Source organism: Aedes albopictus, chromosome 2 (genome assembly GCF_035046485.1).
Source record: "Aedes albopictus strain Foshan chromosome 2, AalbF5, whole genome shotgun sequence".
In the NCBI taxonomy this organism is placed as follows: domain Eukaryota; kingdom Metazoa; phylum Arthropoda; class Insecta; order Diptera; family Culicidae; genus Aedes; species Aedes albopictus.
The window spans coordinates 478,596,216-478,612,336 of NC_085137.1; the positions used below are offsets into that span (position 1 = coordinate 478,596,216).

Sequence of the window (16,121 nt, forward strand, 5' to 3'; positions counted from 1 at the left end):
GATAAACAAGAATAATTATTTTTTACCTGGGGTCAAACGGGTTAAGGACCCTTAAGGGTCAAAAGTGTGCTTAGAATTGCGATATCCTCCTTCGTTAAAAAGTTATTGACCAAAATAGATTTGGTTTTCTTCAGGATCTAGCAAAGTGGTCAAAAAATGCTGATTTTTCAGTTGTTTTTTTTGACAATTACTCAAAAACGAGTAGAGATGTCGTAGAATTCTGAGCACATTTTTTCTTAGCTCTAACGATCATTTTTCAACAACGAAATTATAACATTTCCAATTTTTGCAAAATAAGGGACAGCCTACTCCTCACTCAAGTGGAAGTAATCCTCATTAGACTACCTCACGGCAAAATGCCATCTCTTTCGCTCTTTCAGAGTGTTTGAAAACAACAGGACCTGTAGCTGTCAAATTGGACAGGTGTTGGTCTTGCTGTTTTCTAATTTCCTGTAGGAGAGAAAGAGAGCGATTTCTTGATGACGTCACCGTGCATTGGAGTATTCAAGGCCGGTGTTTTCTCTTTCCGATGATCCCACTGAGAGCGAGGTAATGAACCCTGCTCATTTCCTTATTGGAAGACCAATGACTCCTATTCAGTGCAGCGTTCCTGATCGTTCCAAGACGAAATACATTATTGCAGGTAGAGACAAGGGCTGGTCTAGAGCTCTGCTATTTGCATGGTGCTGGAATAAAACTACATTGTAGCCACAGAAAAAACAGACGGATCACTTATAACAAATTGCGATAAAAATCATCGCCACGAAAACATAATCACTCAATGTCATAATAGAGCTGTTTGTCTGTATTGCAGTCATCAGGGTATGTATTAAGGCTTGCTCAGTCAGTCATACTTTTTCCGAATTATGTTCTATTTGAACTGTTTTTTTAGATGGAATCAGTTGAACAAATATTTGATTTCAAGTCTAAATCTTAAATTTTCAAATGTTCATCCATTAAGCCAACGCTGCCCTTCAATTCATTGCTTCTACGTCGTATAAAATCACTATTTATTTTGCGCAGAAGAAGGTGATAATGTATGCTGAAGTGCGGTCAGTTTTATTGAATTCATTGTTCGGTTTTACTAACCTGCAGTTAAACTAACCATATTTTAATCTTGATTGTGGTTGATAAGCCTAAATGGTTTTCTTGATCCTATTTTATTCTAAACGAAAATCCTCAAGCTCAAATGAGATATCACTTTGATCGAACCCAGACTGTCTAATAGAATGAAACCGCCTTGTCCACTGGCACCCCCTCAAAGCAAACGGACGTAGAGTGCCTAGGCAAACATCAATCACTGCCTAAGTAGAGAGCAGAGAATTCACTCGGAAGCAGAACCGGACTGTGTGCAAGCAAGAACGATATCAAAAGACAGAAATTTGCACTACGCATCACTTGTTGCTTTTCCGAGCTCATCCCTCCACCCCGCATATTCTCAGTAGAGAGTAGACAATCACTAGAAAAGGGTAGATTTCCCGCAGCTCATTCCCATCCCATTGCTGCCCAACCACTCGAAGTAGATTCTTCTGCTGGTTGTCATTTACTCAATGAACACGACACGAGGGTTAGATGTGCGGGTGGAAGGTTTGCTGATAACACGCAAAACGGTTCAAAAAAAAAAAAAGAAAAACGATGGAAAGAATAAGAATAGAGCATGGACACACAAAACGGTTTTATTACAAATCTGCCGACAAAGTTACTTGCCAAACAGTTGGAAGGTTTATTTTTAGATTTGTTTGTTAAGTATGCTTTTTAACAAACGAGCAAGCATTCTCGCATGTTCTTCTGTTCCATTCAGAGATTTTCCGTTGAGAATCCTCACCAGCAACACCGGCAAAGGCAATGACGTAATATCCTCCGCGAAGGAAATGGATTGGTTCATGAATTTATTCATCGAACAGTGTGTGTTCGATAGAATGAGTGTTGAATTTCATGTTCAAGGTGCATTGTTGGCGGTGAATAGATACAAGTAGACATGAATCTGATTTAACCTTCAAAGTTAATGACCACATTAGCAATTTACGATGATTAAAGGATGGGTAAGGAGCAGCAAATAGTGTGCATGTATTTGCCGGTGCAGCTGAATGACTTCTGTTACAACATTGTTTCCTGAGCTTGACCAAATCTAAATTCCACCAGGGTATTTCTCTCTCTGGTCTTCATAGACCACAGAGAACAAGCTTTTCTGAAAGCGTCCATGATGAAGGACCTTGTTGTATCAATGACATCATCCAAGTTAGTTGGTGTTCAAATTCAAGGTATTTCCTAAGGTATGGCCTGAGCATCCTTAGAGAGATGTTGAAGAGTAGGCAAAGGAGTTCTTGTTGCAATCCCAGGCGTTATCGAAATGAATCGGATAGTTCACCCGAATCCCGTACGAAGCTTTGAACATTATTCATCCGTTGATCGTTACTTTGATCAATCTGGTTAGCTTCCTAGGAGATCCGTTGGAGTCGATGAACAGGTGATGCGTTGGCACCTGGTATTCACGGCGTTTATGGAGGATGTGACATACGATCCGTTGTCCATTGGTCAACATCAATGAAACCAGTTTGATAACTTCCCACGAACTCATTCGTGTTAGGCGACGGAAGATGATTTGGGAAACACAACGTTGGCGGCATTTAAAATAGTAATTGCTTGAAAGTTCTCCAATTTTAATTCCTACCAGCTGCTTTGTTTTCGAGGCGGTGGATGGATTCTTAACTCTCCCCAGCATTGAAGTTGTTTCGTTCCTGTCATCTGCTGCCCCAAGGTTATGCCTTGATCTCTGGTGCCTACATTCTTCTCGCCATTCAGGGCCTCATCGAAGTGCTACTTTCACATCTCGATCACCTCACGTTTATCCCGTTCATATCCCTGCATATTTCGGTTCGCTACACGTAGCCTTTGTGAGATGCATTTAGCTCCTGGTAGAACTTACATGTTTCTGGAGAACGGCACAGCAGTTCCGTTTTTTAGCCATTCGCTTCTCCTAGGTGGCGTTGTTTCTCCCAAAATAGGCGTGCCTGCTGTTTCCACTTTTGTTGGAATCATTTCACGTTCTACCGAGTTCCATGCTGCAGCATTACCACACCCTCGCTGATTTCTTCTCCTTAAAAATCATTTTAAACTTCTCATCGAACTATTCGTTCCCTCGACTCCGTTCCGCGTACCCGCAAAAAAAAACAAACGGTCAGGTTAAGGCCGGGGTGGCGTCTGCTGTACATAGTAGCCGCCTCCATTCCACTCGGTCCATGGCTGTTTGCCTCCAGTTCCGCACTCCGCGTAGGGTCCGCAGATCGTCCTCCACTTGGTCGACCCACCTAGCTCGCTGCGCTCCACGTCTTCTTGTACCGGTCGGATGACTTTCGAGAACCATTTTAGTCGGGTTGCTATCCGACATCCTGATGACGTGACCCGCCCACCGTAGCCTCCCGATTATCGCGGTATGGACGATGGTTGGTTCTCCCAGCAGCTGATGCAGTTCGTGGTTCATTCGCCTTCTCCAAGTCCCGTCTTCCATCTGCACTCCGCCGTAGATGGTACGCAACACCTTCCGTTCGAAAACTCCAAGGGCGCGTTGGTCCTCTGCACGTAGGGTCCATGTTTCGTGCCCATAGAGTACGACCGGTCTACACAGCAAATAATTTTGTAATATGGGGCCGTCCATATACCACGTGGACAGCTTGGAGGGGGGAGGGGGTTAGCTAAAAGTCCACGCTTGTCCACGGAGAGGGGGGTGGGGGTTCATCAAATGTCCACGTGGACAACATTAACATATAAATTAGGAAACAAGAATCAACAAACGAAACAAATTATGTCGCATCATTGATGAGGCTCTCTTCAACAGTTCTTCCATACATTTTATTTTATTATACAAAAAAAATATGGTACTGATTCACAGACTAATTTGTTTTAAATTATCAAAATTTCTAATTACTTAGTTTTCTTCATCGAGGAATATACTGGAGATTTAATATGGAGTGTAGACCATGCAAATGTTGGTGTTTCAGTCAGATTTTTTTTTTCTGAAGTTCTGTATGAATTTTTCTAAGTTTCATGTCATATATTTGAGCTACTTCAAAGTTTCAAAATACATGTAGGGATTTGCAGGCTTATCTCAAAAACGTTTTTTGTAGGTTCCTTTAAAATTTTAGGTGTTTCTAATGGATATTGAAGTCTAAGCCTCGTCAATACAATTTAGTTGCTGTAAATTTTGGTTTTTGTAAGAATCTAAGAAATATAATCTTATCTCAACAAAAATCTAAGATTTAAAATTACCTTATCTTAACAAAACAATCAGACAATCATAGATTGAATAAATATTCATCTTCAACCAGAGGCTGTACAGACTAAACATTGAACAATCACTAACATTAGGCGATAGACATTACACGAAAAACACCCAATTTCCGTTTGACGAAAATTTTTCACCAACTGGAGCAAGAATCGAACCCACACTCTCACAAACATTAAGCTGAATTAAAAACATTGTTGAAAACTTGTAGGTACCTATTTTGTGCTGAGACGAGACCGGACAACTGGCTTCTTATTGATCTTCTTTTCTTCCAAAATGTTTGTTGTTTATTTACGTTTCGCTTCGATCGTCGTTCGGGCTAGTGTTGCCAAACATTTTATGTTGCTTCAAGATCAAAGTTTTTTACGTATGAAACATAAATGAGAAGTGCCCATAGATTTTGTCATGAGTTTAGGGGGACGGGCAAAGGGAGTTAACTTCCATAATTGATTGTCCATAGCGTGTTCGTAAATCAAAATTAATTAAACAAACATAATTCTTTGAAAAAATAAATAAATAAATAAACAAAATTTTCTTCAAAATTGATCACGTATCACGATTTTCAAACAAAATAGTCACCGTTGAGATGCTGTAACTCTGGTGAAAGATTAGGCCTACATTTTGACAAGAAGTAACGTCTTCAGTTTTGATTTAAGCTAAATATTGTTTGTAAGATCAGCTACAAAATAAACAAGGTCAAATTGCTCAAAATAGGACCACTCCCAAATTCATCATCGAAAGCAAGCGAGAAGGCACCGATTCTTTTCCTTCTTTTGGTGTCATTATATGTGCTCAATTCTTACAAAAATACAAAAAAAAATAACAAAACAAACCACGCTCCAATCCTTCATTTTGAGTAGGATTGAATTGGTAAAGCACCCTCCCGAGCAGTTGAAACAATCTCCATAATAACAGTTCTTGAATGTTGATTTTTTTTGTTTCTCAATACATTTAATTAATTATTACGAATGGGAAATTATTTCTCTTTCATTATTGTAATGCACTTTTATCATAATGAAAATGTATGCGGACCATACTTACAATCGCTTTTGACAACACTGCCCACAAGCGGTCGGGAACGGTCGGATGGTTTTTGCTTTTTTCTAATAGCATGAAATCAACCAATCAGCAGCTGGTCCGTTTTGGCCCCATATCGAGCTACGTATTGACTGGTCTCGTTTCAGATTTTGTGCTACTTGTTTGTATTCTATGTAAAGCTATAGAATATTTTTATTTTATAAAGTTTTCAATTATATTTAAGACTTGATTTACGAAAAAAAAACTTTTCAAAATCACTTTTTCTATTTTTTTAGAAATGTGAAAAAAAAAACTTTTTTTTCTGATGTCCACGTGGACAATGGGGGAGGGGGGTAGGGGTCAATGAAAAATCCACGCTTGTCCACGGTGAGGGGGGAGGGGGTCAAAAACCATGAATTTTCTGTCCACGTGGTATATGGACGGCCCCTATCCAGGCGCGTAATTTCTGGCGATGTATCCATTTTTGAACGTAATTTCATTCGGTTACATCGTTTTCCAACATTTTTCACAATCACTATGTACACCCTGGTTGGCACCGGAAAGTGTCAACAAACCCATTCCAGCAAACACGCAGAAGCAGTATCATATTTATCATCTACCTCCCAACTCGGTGAAATAGCCGAGAGGTAAGGGATACGCCTCACAATCAACGGATCAGTGTACGAATCCATGCCAATATTTTACTTATATATGATTCATCAATCGTTCCGGTTCTAGCGATTGCTAGACCCACTTTCAAATGTAATTTGTACATCAATTTTACGACGCGACTGATGTGCATCGAAAATAATGTGATATTACAAGATTTTTTTTGCTGTGTAATCAGCGTTTTGTAGATAGTTAACTTCGTGTTACGGCGAACTTTATTCGATCGTAGAGTTCTGCGGAGTCCAAAGTAGGCACGATTTCCTGCCACAATGCGCCTCTGAATTTCTCTGCTGGTGTCGTTGTCGTCGGTCACCAGTGAGCCCAAGTACACGAATTCTTCAACCGCCTCGATTTCATCACCGTCGATATGAATTCGGGGTGGCGGGCGCGGTGATTCCTCCCTGGAGCCCTTTGCCATCATGTACTTTGTCTTCGACACATTAATGACTAATCCGATTCGCCTGGCTTCACTCTTTAGTCGGATGTACGTTTCCGCCATCGTCTCAAATTTACGAGCAATAATATCAATATCATCGGTGAAACCAAGCAGCTGAACGGACTTTGTGAAAATCGTCCCACTTGTGTTTATCCCCGCTCTTCTTATTACACCCTCCAAAGCAATGTTGAACAGCAAGCACGAAAGACCTTCACCTTGCCGTAACCCTCTGCGAGATTCGAAGGGACTCGAGAGTGTCCCTGATACTCGAACTACGCACATCACTCGATCCATCGTCGCCTTGATCAACCGTATCAGTTTATCCGGGAATCCGTATTCGTGCATAATCTGCCATAGCTGTTCTCGATCGATTGTATCATACGCCGATTTGAAATCGATGAACAAGTGATGTGTGGGCACGTTGTATTCGCGGCATTTCTGCAACACCTGGCGGATGGCGAACATCTGGTCCGTTGTAGCGCGTTCACCCATAAATCCAGCCTGATATTGCCCCACGAACTCTCTTGCAATCGGTGATAGTCGGCGGCATAAAATTTGAGAGAGTATCTTGTATGCAGCGCTCAGTAGTGTGATCGCGCGGTAGTTCCCACAATCCAACTTGTCACCCTTTTTGTAGATGGGACACACGATACCTTCCATCCATTCCTCCGGTAATACTTCCTCCTCCCAAATCTTGGTAATGACCCAGTGTAGTGCTCTCACCAGTGCTTCTCCACCGTATTTTAGAAGCTCGTTTGGTAGTTGATCTGCTCCAGCGGCTTTGTTGTTTTTCAACCGGCCAACCTCCTCCTCAATCTCTTGAAGGTCAGGGACCGGAAGTCTTTCGTCCTGTGCACATACTCCTAGATCGGTTACCACGCCACCTTCGGTACTTGCAACGTCGCCATTTAAGTGCTCATCGTAATGCTGCCGCCACCTCTCGACCACCTCACGCTCGCTCGTGAGAATATTCCCGTGACTATCTCGGCACATGTCGGCTTGTGGCACAAAGCCTCTGCGCGAGCGGTTCAGCTTCTCGTAGAACTTTCGTGTGTCCTTAGCGCGGTACAGCTCTTCCATCGCTTCGCGATCTCGTTCTTCCTGCTGGCGCTTCTTCATCCGGAAGACTGAGTTCTGCCTGTTCCGTGCCGGTTTGTAACGTGCCTCATTCGCTCTCGTACGGTGTTGCAGCATTCTCGCCCATGCTGCATTCTTCTCGTTTTTCAACTGTTCACATTCGCCGTCGTACCAGTCGTTTCTGTGATTCGGAGTCGCGAAGCCTAGTGCTGTAGCCGAGGTACTACCTATGGCGGATCGGATGTCCCTCCAGCCATCTTCAAGTGTAGCTGCGCCAAGCTGCTCTTCCGTTGGTAGGGCCACTGCTAACTGCTGCGCGTAGTCTTGAGCCACTTCTACGTTACGAAGTTGCTCGATGTTGAGCCGCGGCGTTCGACTTCGACGCGTGGTGATAACTGTCGAAAGTTTTGAGCGCATGCATACAGCGACTAGATAGTGATCCGAATCTATATTCGCACTGCGGTATGTGCGGACGTTGGTTATATCTGAGAAGAATTTACCGTCGATTAGAACGTGGTCGATTTGGTTTTCTGTTTGATGGTCGGGTGATCTCCAGGTGGCTTTGTGGATATCTTTGCGGGGGAAGAAGGTGCTTCGGACTACCATACCACGGGAGGCTGCAAAGTTTACGCATCGCTGGCCGTTATCATTCGATACGGCGTGCAGGCTGTTTCGCCCGATTACCGGTCTGTACATTTCCTCCCTTCCCACCTGCGCGTTCATGTCGCCGACAACGATTTTCACGTCACGCGGCGAGCAACCATCGTATGTTTGCTCTAACTGCGCGTAGAACACTTCTTTCTCGTCATCGGGTCTCCCTTCGTGTGGGCAGTGAACGTTGATGATGCTGTAGTTGAAGAAACGGCCCTTAGCTCTCAACGTGCACATCCTTGCGTTGATCGGCTGCCACCCGATCACACGTTGTCGCATCTTGCCCAACACTATAAATCCTGTTCCCAGTTCATTGGTGGTGCCACAGCTTTGGTAGAAGGTAGCCGCTCGATGCCCGCTTTTCCACACTTTCTGTCCAGTCCAACAAAGTTCCTGCAACGCCACGATGTCGAAGTTGCGGGGATGTAGTTCGTCGTAGATTATCCTGTCACATCCTGCGAAAGCTAGTGACTTGCAATTCCATGTTCCAAGTTCCCAATCGTAGTCCTTATTTCGTCGCGTGGGTCTTTGCCGATTGTATCGAGTCGTATTTTCTCCTATGTTATTCGCAATGGGGATTTTTACGGGTGGCTTATTGGGCCTACGCCAACACTCCTGTCTCGCCGGAGGGCCATCGTGCCAGTTCTGTTTAACGTCCCAACCAACACTGGGACGCGTACCCGATTGTTCTCTTGGCTGCGTCGTTGATGACAGCTCTTACTGTACAAGGCAATCCAATCTATAGCGAAAGAAAGCGAAGATCACATTAATCTTTTCCTTTCGTCGATGATAATAAGGCGCTATTTTTAACTTTGCAATGTTTTGAACTCTCAATTTGTACATAGCGAATGGCAAACTACCACTCGGTTTCATCTAATTTGATTTCCAGTTTTGAGTAGACGTGGTAGCGGTTATGTCATGTCATGGTTTCAGGCCCCCAATATTCAGGAGACCCACACAATTTTACTTCACTTCTAAAATGTGAAACTACGCCAAAATAGTGCAAGAAATATCTCAGACTTTGGTTTCCATAACAGATCTTCAAATTACTGTCTACTGGCTAGAAGTTTGGATATTGGAAAGGATATTGTTACCTGCCCAGCTGCTTTTGATTCTTTCAACACTTAATAACGTTTTTTTTTTCATTTAAAGTCGCCAGTAATACCGGAAATGCCAAAGGAACTCATTACCGAATCCAAAAGACTGCGAAAAAGAAAGTTCGGAAGTGCCTGCCGAATGACAATTAATGAATCGCCTTCTTCCGGCTATATCAGTCGACCAATATGTCTGAATTAGACGTAAAAGGCGTAACACTTTTGAAAACAAGGCGTTTAATTAACAAATTGAGAAATGAATTTATGAAAAATACCACTTGTTTTGATGGGTTTCGAACCCATAACTCCGTTTTTCTAATCCACACGATGCTGCGGAATAGAAAGTCAAACTAAGTCCAAAGCGCCACCCTTACCGGATCCTTTTTTCACAACTTTATGTGGTGATCTCGATGCGTGAAAAGTTCAGACAAGGAATCGCTCAATCCATGAGCAACCATTGCATTTTTCATGGCCCAGTACGGAGCTACCTATTAAAAACGTGTCAAATGGAGCGTGTTGTGCAAAATTTCTTGACCATTCCAGTCATGGAAAAAAAGCACTGAACGGAAACATAATAGCTGAAGGAGAGATAAAAATGAGAAACACGGTCCCGGTTAGGGTGACGCTTCAAATCCAGTTTTACTTTCTATCCCGCATAATCGTAATTTGTTATGTTGCTTAGTTGGTTAAAGCACCGAACGACCGGATACGCAGTCGTGGGTTCGGATCTCACCAATACAAGTGTCTGCTGATTATTGTGATTTATTTTACTCGTAAGTAAAAATGGAATGGTGTTTGTATGTCACGATTTGCTCCATGAGTCAATGGATCTAATAGTTCTTTCACTGTTGCATACATACGTTTAGGGCTCTGATGTGTTTGTTTGAAAAATTAATTGTGGAAACCGACTAGAAAAATCAATTGAAAACAGGAAAACTTGGAATTTTATTTTGAGTTACGGGCTTGGTTGTTTAGCTACTTTGTATGTTTCTATCTACTTTCTTTTGCACTTCTCTTGCACATTCATAAGTTCATAGCCATCGCTAGAACAGAAACGGGTAGAAAAAGCCGTCCCCTTCTTACAACTTTCACAGCACAGTGTCAATCTATCATACAACGTCTATAAGTTATGCAACCAAGCAAACTGTGCCACTTCTCCTTCAGAGTAATCAACACACAATATCCCCTATCCATGGATCGTAGCATGGATGACTAGCAGATCTCACATCCTACCCTACTAGCAAATACCCCATCCGTGGTGGTTGTGGGGACGCAGAGTGCTCTCGTACTCTATACTCTGTAGCAACTTCACACTCTAGTACTTCTTTCCCTTCTCAACGGACTATAAGCCGCTAAAATTGCACTTTGAGAATAAGTGAAGTGTCCCAGTCCCTTATTCAGGTGGATCTCAGTGCAATTCATACCAGTTCAGATCAATCACGGAGGAGCAATCATTATATTGACATGTACAGTCAGGCTAAGCTAAGCTAAGCAATTCTGTACAGAACTGCCTGTTGAAAAATATAGTAGGAACGCAGCACGATCTTCGCCGTGACAGCTAGTTTTGAATTAGATTCCATTGAAGCCTTTTAGGAATTCTTGCAAAATTTTCAAAAGTACTTTTCAAGAATTTGGCTTCGAATTTCTCCAAGGACAAGCCATTGTGATGGCCAACTTTCTCATCTACTAACGATTTTATTTGCACAAATCTCATAAAAAAAACTAAACCAGTGGAAATAAAAAAAAATCCTTTTAGATTAAGGAAGAATTTGTAATAAAATGAAAAAAAAAAATCTAGTAATACCTTAGTATAAATACATTCCGGATGTTTTCAGTTTTTAAGGCAAGGCTGAATACATTCTCTCATATTTTGAATTTAAAACGCGGCAACGAAACGAAGGTAGTGAAAAGTGTCGAATTTTTACAAGCCTGCTTGCCGCATATATTCCAAACGCACTTCCGTAGGTAATCATCTCTCGCAACGAGATCCACAGTCAATAAGCTACACGTTCACTCTGAAGCCGCACAAGTGCTCAAAACAACTTTTACACGCAGACGAGTGCATTTCCTCAGCATAAAGTTGGGTGCCGAAGTGATATCCCATTTGATTTTGCTGAAAGTTCGGCACTGGTGCCAAGAATTGGTGCTAGACTAGGTGCAGTAAACTCGTTCAAAATTATCTTTCCGGCAGAAAATCTGATTCAAATGGAAGAAGTGGACGAAAACAGTCGTTTCGTTGTGAATTTAGGTATTGAACAATTCTGTTTATATGTAGTGCCGGGAATGGGGTCAAAACCCCTATTGGCTATTTTGTATTTGAAATGACGGGAATTAGCGCATATGACGAAGAAAATTTCTTCATCGTCAGCATAATAAACGTGCACAGCCCTCACTCTGGAAGCACTGATGATGACAAAGACGCATTTTATGCGCAGCTCGATCGCAAGTACGACCGCTGCCCAACCCTCATCGATTTCGCCGCCTCCAAGAACATGGCCAGGCCGTTCTCGTAGCACCTTCTTCGAGCACAGCCTCCCGTATTGTTACACCTGGAGATCACCACAGCAAACGGAATCGCAAATCGAGCACGTTCTGAATGATGGACGACACTTCTTCGACATTATCAACGTCAGGACCTATCGTGGCGCTAATATCGACTCTGATCACTACCTGATGATGGTTAAACTGCGCTCAAAACTCTCCGTTATTAACAATGTACTGTACCGGCGGCCGCTCCGGTACGATCTAAAGTGACTGAAACAACCGGATGTCGCCACCGCATACGCGTAGAATCTCGAGGCAGCTTTGCCGGACGAGGGTGTGCTCGATGTGGCCCCACTAGAGGACTGCTGGAGTACAGTCAAAGCAGCCATCAACAACGCAGTCGAGAGCACTAAGCGGAAGCAGCATACCCGTCTTTTCCGGGAGAAAAAGCGCCGCCTGGAAGCAGCGGAGTGTGAATAAATGGAACTGCTGTGCCGTTCACAAGAAACACGTAAGTTCTACCAGAAGCTCAACGCATCCCGCAAAGGCCACGTGCCGCAAGTCGAAATCTGCAGGGATAAGGACGGTAGCCTCCTGACGGACAAACGTGAGGTGATGGAAAGGTGGAAGCAGGACTTCGACGAGCACCTGAATGACGAAGAGAATGTAGGCACGGGGGATCAAGGCAGCAAAGGACGGGAACGAACCAACTCCCACGCTGAGGGAAGTTAAGGATACCATCCACCAGCTCAAAAACAACAAAGCGGCTGGTAAGGATGGTTTTGCAACAGAACTCATCAAGATGGGCCCGGAAAAGTTGGCCACCTGTCTGCACCAGGAGGAATGGAAGGAAGGTGCAATCTGCCCCATTCACAAGAAAAGCGATCATCTTCCGTCGTCTTTCACCTAAAGTAAATGAGTTCGTGAGAAGTTATTAAGCCGGTTTTATCAACGGCCGATCGACAACGGACCAGATCTTCACCGTACGGCAAATCCTCCAGAAATGCCGTGAATATCAGGTCCCAATGCACCACCTGTTCATCGACTTCAAGGCGGCATATGACAGTATCGACTGCACAGAGCTATGGAAATTCATGGATTCCCGGAAAGCTTAGTAGACTGATGAATGATGTACGGTGTGCAGAACAGCGTAAGGATTTCGAGGGAACTATCCAGTTCATTTGAATCGCGACGGGGATTGTGACAAGGTGATGAACTTTCCTGGGTGAAAGGGATATTATTGCTAGAACATTTGGAACGGTGGCAGAACTGTACAACCCGCCCGAAACGTGAAGCAGCAAAGGTCGGACTGGTGGTGAATGCGGCTAAGACAAAGTATATTCTGGTAGGCGTGACTGAGCGATACAGGGCAAGCCTTGACCGCAATGTTACGATAGACGGGGATACTTTCGAGGTGGGGGAAGGATTCGTCTATCAGCATGTACAATAACGTGAGCCGTGAAATACGAAGGCGCATCATCAGTGGAAGTCGTGCCTACTATGGGCTCCAGAGGAAACTGCAGTCAAAAAAGATTCACCCCTGCACCAAATGTACCATGTATACAAGACGCTAATAAGACCGGTGGTTCTCTACGGATACGAGACATGGACGATACTCGAGAAGGACCTTCAAGCACTCGGAGTTTTCGAGCGACGCGTGCTAAGGACGACCTTCGGCGACGTGTAGGAGAACGGTGTGTGGCGGAGAAGGATGAACCACGAGCACGCTGCACTCTACGGTGAACCCAACATCCTGAAAGTGGCTAAAGCTGGACGGACGCGGTGGGCAGGGCATGTTGCAAGAATTCCGGACAACAACCCTGCAAAGTTGGTGTTTGCTAACCGGTGGTACAAGAAGGCGTGGAGCGCAGAGAGCCGACGGACCAGGTGGAGCGTGATCTGGCGAGCGTTGGGCGTGACCGACGTTGGAGAGCTGCAGCTGCAAATCGAGTATTATGGCGGCAAATTGTTGATTCAGTATTATCATGAATTTGATGTTGAACTAAATAAATGACAAAATGAATGAATTGACGAAGAAAATTTCTACCCTTTTTGGTAGAACGCTCTACTGACAATTTGAACAACTTCAAAAGGGCAAAACCTATTTCTTGCAGCTCGGATCTGAACCTAACCTGACGTTTGATATCAGCTATTCTGATATAGTGACAGAATGTCAGTAGCTTTTGGTGTATTGTCAAACAATCCGAATTCGCACCGAATGTATCAAAACATTATTTCCCACTCACAACAACACTCGTGAGTTGAGGCGCATGCCCGGTGAGCAATCACTACCCTCCATCGCAACGTTGCTCGTGCCGACACATGTTGGTTTCGGTTGCCTCTCTCTCCGTAGCAATCGATACTCACTGGCGCCTCAAATCCTATGTGTGTGCAGGCCTACCACCCACTGGGCTCACAACATTGCACTGTATCCGTACACAGGAATTTTGCTACCCTTGGATGTTTATTATGATTTGTCCGGCCGTCCATCAATGATGTCATGCTAAGAAGGTTATCTTGAGCGAGAATAAGCAAAAATGTAATGTTATAGATTTTTGCGATCATTGGAATGCTGAATTGCTGATATGCTACTAACCATTTTAAAAGAAATATTGATGGACGTAGGGGAAAGTGGGGTAAGATGCTATTTTTCAAACTTTAATTGTTTTCTATGATAAACAGCATCATTTGTTGGGCATTCAAAGTAGTAACAGCAACTAAACAATATTTGCTTGATACTCCATCAGAAAAGTTCACGAAACTAATGTATTTTCATCGATTTTTAGCTATTTCCGTACGTAAAACGGAAGTGGTGCAAAAAGGCCATCTGCCATGGGGTCCTAAGATGCCACATGATGAAAACATTCAAAAATTACGTCCATCCTTTTTCGGACATTTCAGACTCTTTTTCCACCCGAGGTCCCGCTTTTTCGTTTACTCAATACATGAAGTGTCAGACCCCTTCCCCCATGGTCGTCATATTTGAATGACCCCTAACATGGATAGAGCAGGCAACAACAACCATGCGCCTCCATATGTGTCTCAATCTCCTTGGAAACACTTGACAGATAATAAAAACACCAGAAAACCTTAATTGCAAGCAAGAAAAACCAGAAGTTGCCAATTTTCATAATTTCATTGGGAAATCAAAAGATTTTCCGGCGATTTTCTGCCTGGCTTCTAGGAGGATGTTTTATGCAAACATATCTTGACACCATTCACCTTAAGTAATGATCAAATCACATTCAGGAATGATTTTATCAGTTGGGCCATTTTACCCCATCTTGGCATTTTGGGCTTTGTTCCTCTAGAGGGAAAATATTTTTGCTAATGGGGCAGGTGTACGAATTTCAAACAGAGTTCCGCCACAAATTAATGAATCTGTCAAATATGAAGGAAATTATTTGGCACGTTCTTTACGGATTTCCCTCAGTCGATTTCAGTCAGTAATCACTTCCACTCGAAGAGAATACTCTCGCTCCTAGAAAAGAGCAATTCTCCCATCCTTTTTGCGAAAGGATCTTCGCAGGGCTCTCTCACCCTAAGGCACCATAGTATCGAAGATGAGCAAACAGACTGCACTTTAGATAGCAAATTTTCCACTGAATGAACGTCTGACAGTTGGAGAGCGAGCCTTAAGTGCGATGACGACAGCCCATGCCAGCATAACTGGCCCCACCAGCTAAGGAAAACGGACCTTCTTTCGGTGGAGAGAGAAAACCGTACGACTTACACAGTCGGGGGCTCCGTGTGTGTGCGCGCTTGTGTATGTGAAAAATTGGTGCTGGTTGAAAAATCGACAGATTTTTCCATCCTTCCTCCTTTGGTTGGATGTGCTAATTCCATACTGTTGGACTCAGTTTCGAAAATTGTGCTCATCCCGGCGAAAACAAGTGTCCACGCTGAAGAAGCGTCCGCGCGTTCGCGAGGGAGTGATCCTGTGTCCGAATCCTGCCCGGGTCTCGTCCGGTGCCCAACCAAAGCAGGATGGCCGACGCGGATTTCGAAGAATTTCGCCAGAACTTGGATAAACTTCCTTCGTACAGCAAGACTCCAGCCCCCTTCTATTCGTGAGTAGTGACTTTATATGCCTGTTTTTCATAAGTTTCCGCCCACGCACAAAGGTCCATGCCATCGTCAGAGAATAAAAAGCTTGAAATCAGAAAAAAGTGCCCCACCAGGATCGATTTCGAATGGAATAATTCAGTATGCATATGCGAAATGGATAACCTTCGGAGCGATTTACCCCCCTTCAACCAATAACCCTCGTGACAAACGCACACTCTTGGACTCGTGACGAAATGATTCATGCTATTTTTATGCTTTTGCCATTGACAGCTCCGGTGAAATCCATAGAATGGGGTAATTACAAGCACTTATAATCGAGTCGCTGTTTGAGGTCGTGGGTGTT

The 16,121-nt window shown here is 43.6% G+C and overlaps 1 protein-coding gene across 1 annotated transcript in view; it reads left to right on the plus strand.

The window, feature by feature from the left end:
* The first annotated feature begins 15,321 nt into the window (after nucleotides 1–15,321).
* LOC109399190 (JNK-interacting protein 1) overlaps nucleotides 15,322–16,121 on the plus strand; it is a 70,620-nt gene continuing 69,820 nt past the window's right edge. Inside the window, exon 1 of the mRNA XM_029870732.2 lies at nucleotides 15,322–15,780. Within this exon, the coding sequence (XP_029726592.1) occupies nucleotides 15,698–15,780 (83 nt within the window). The 5' untranslated portion in view covers nucleotides 15,322–15,697. The remainder of the gene's footprint in view (nucleotides 15,781–16,121) is intronic.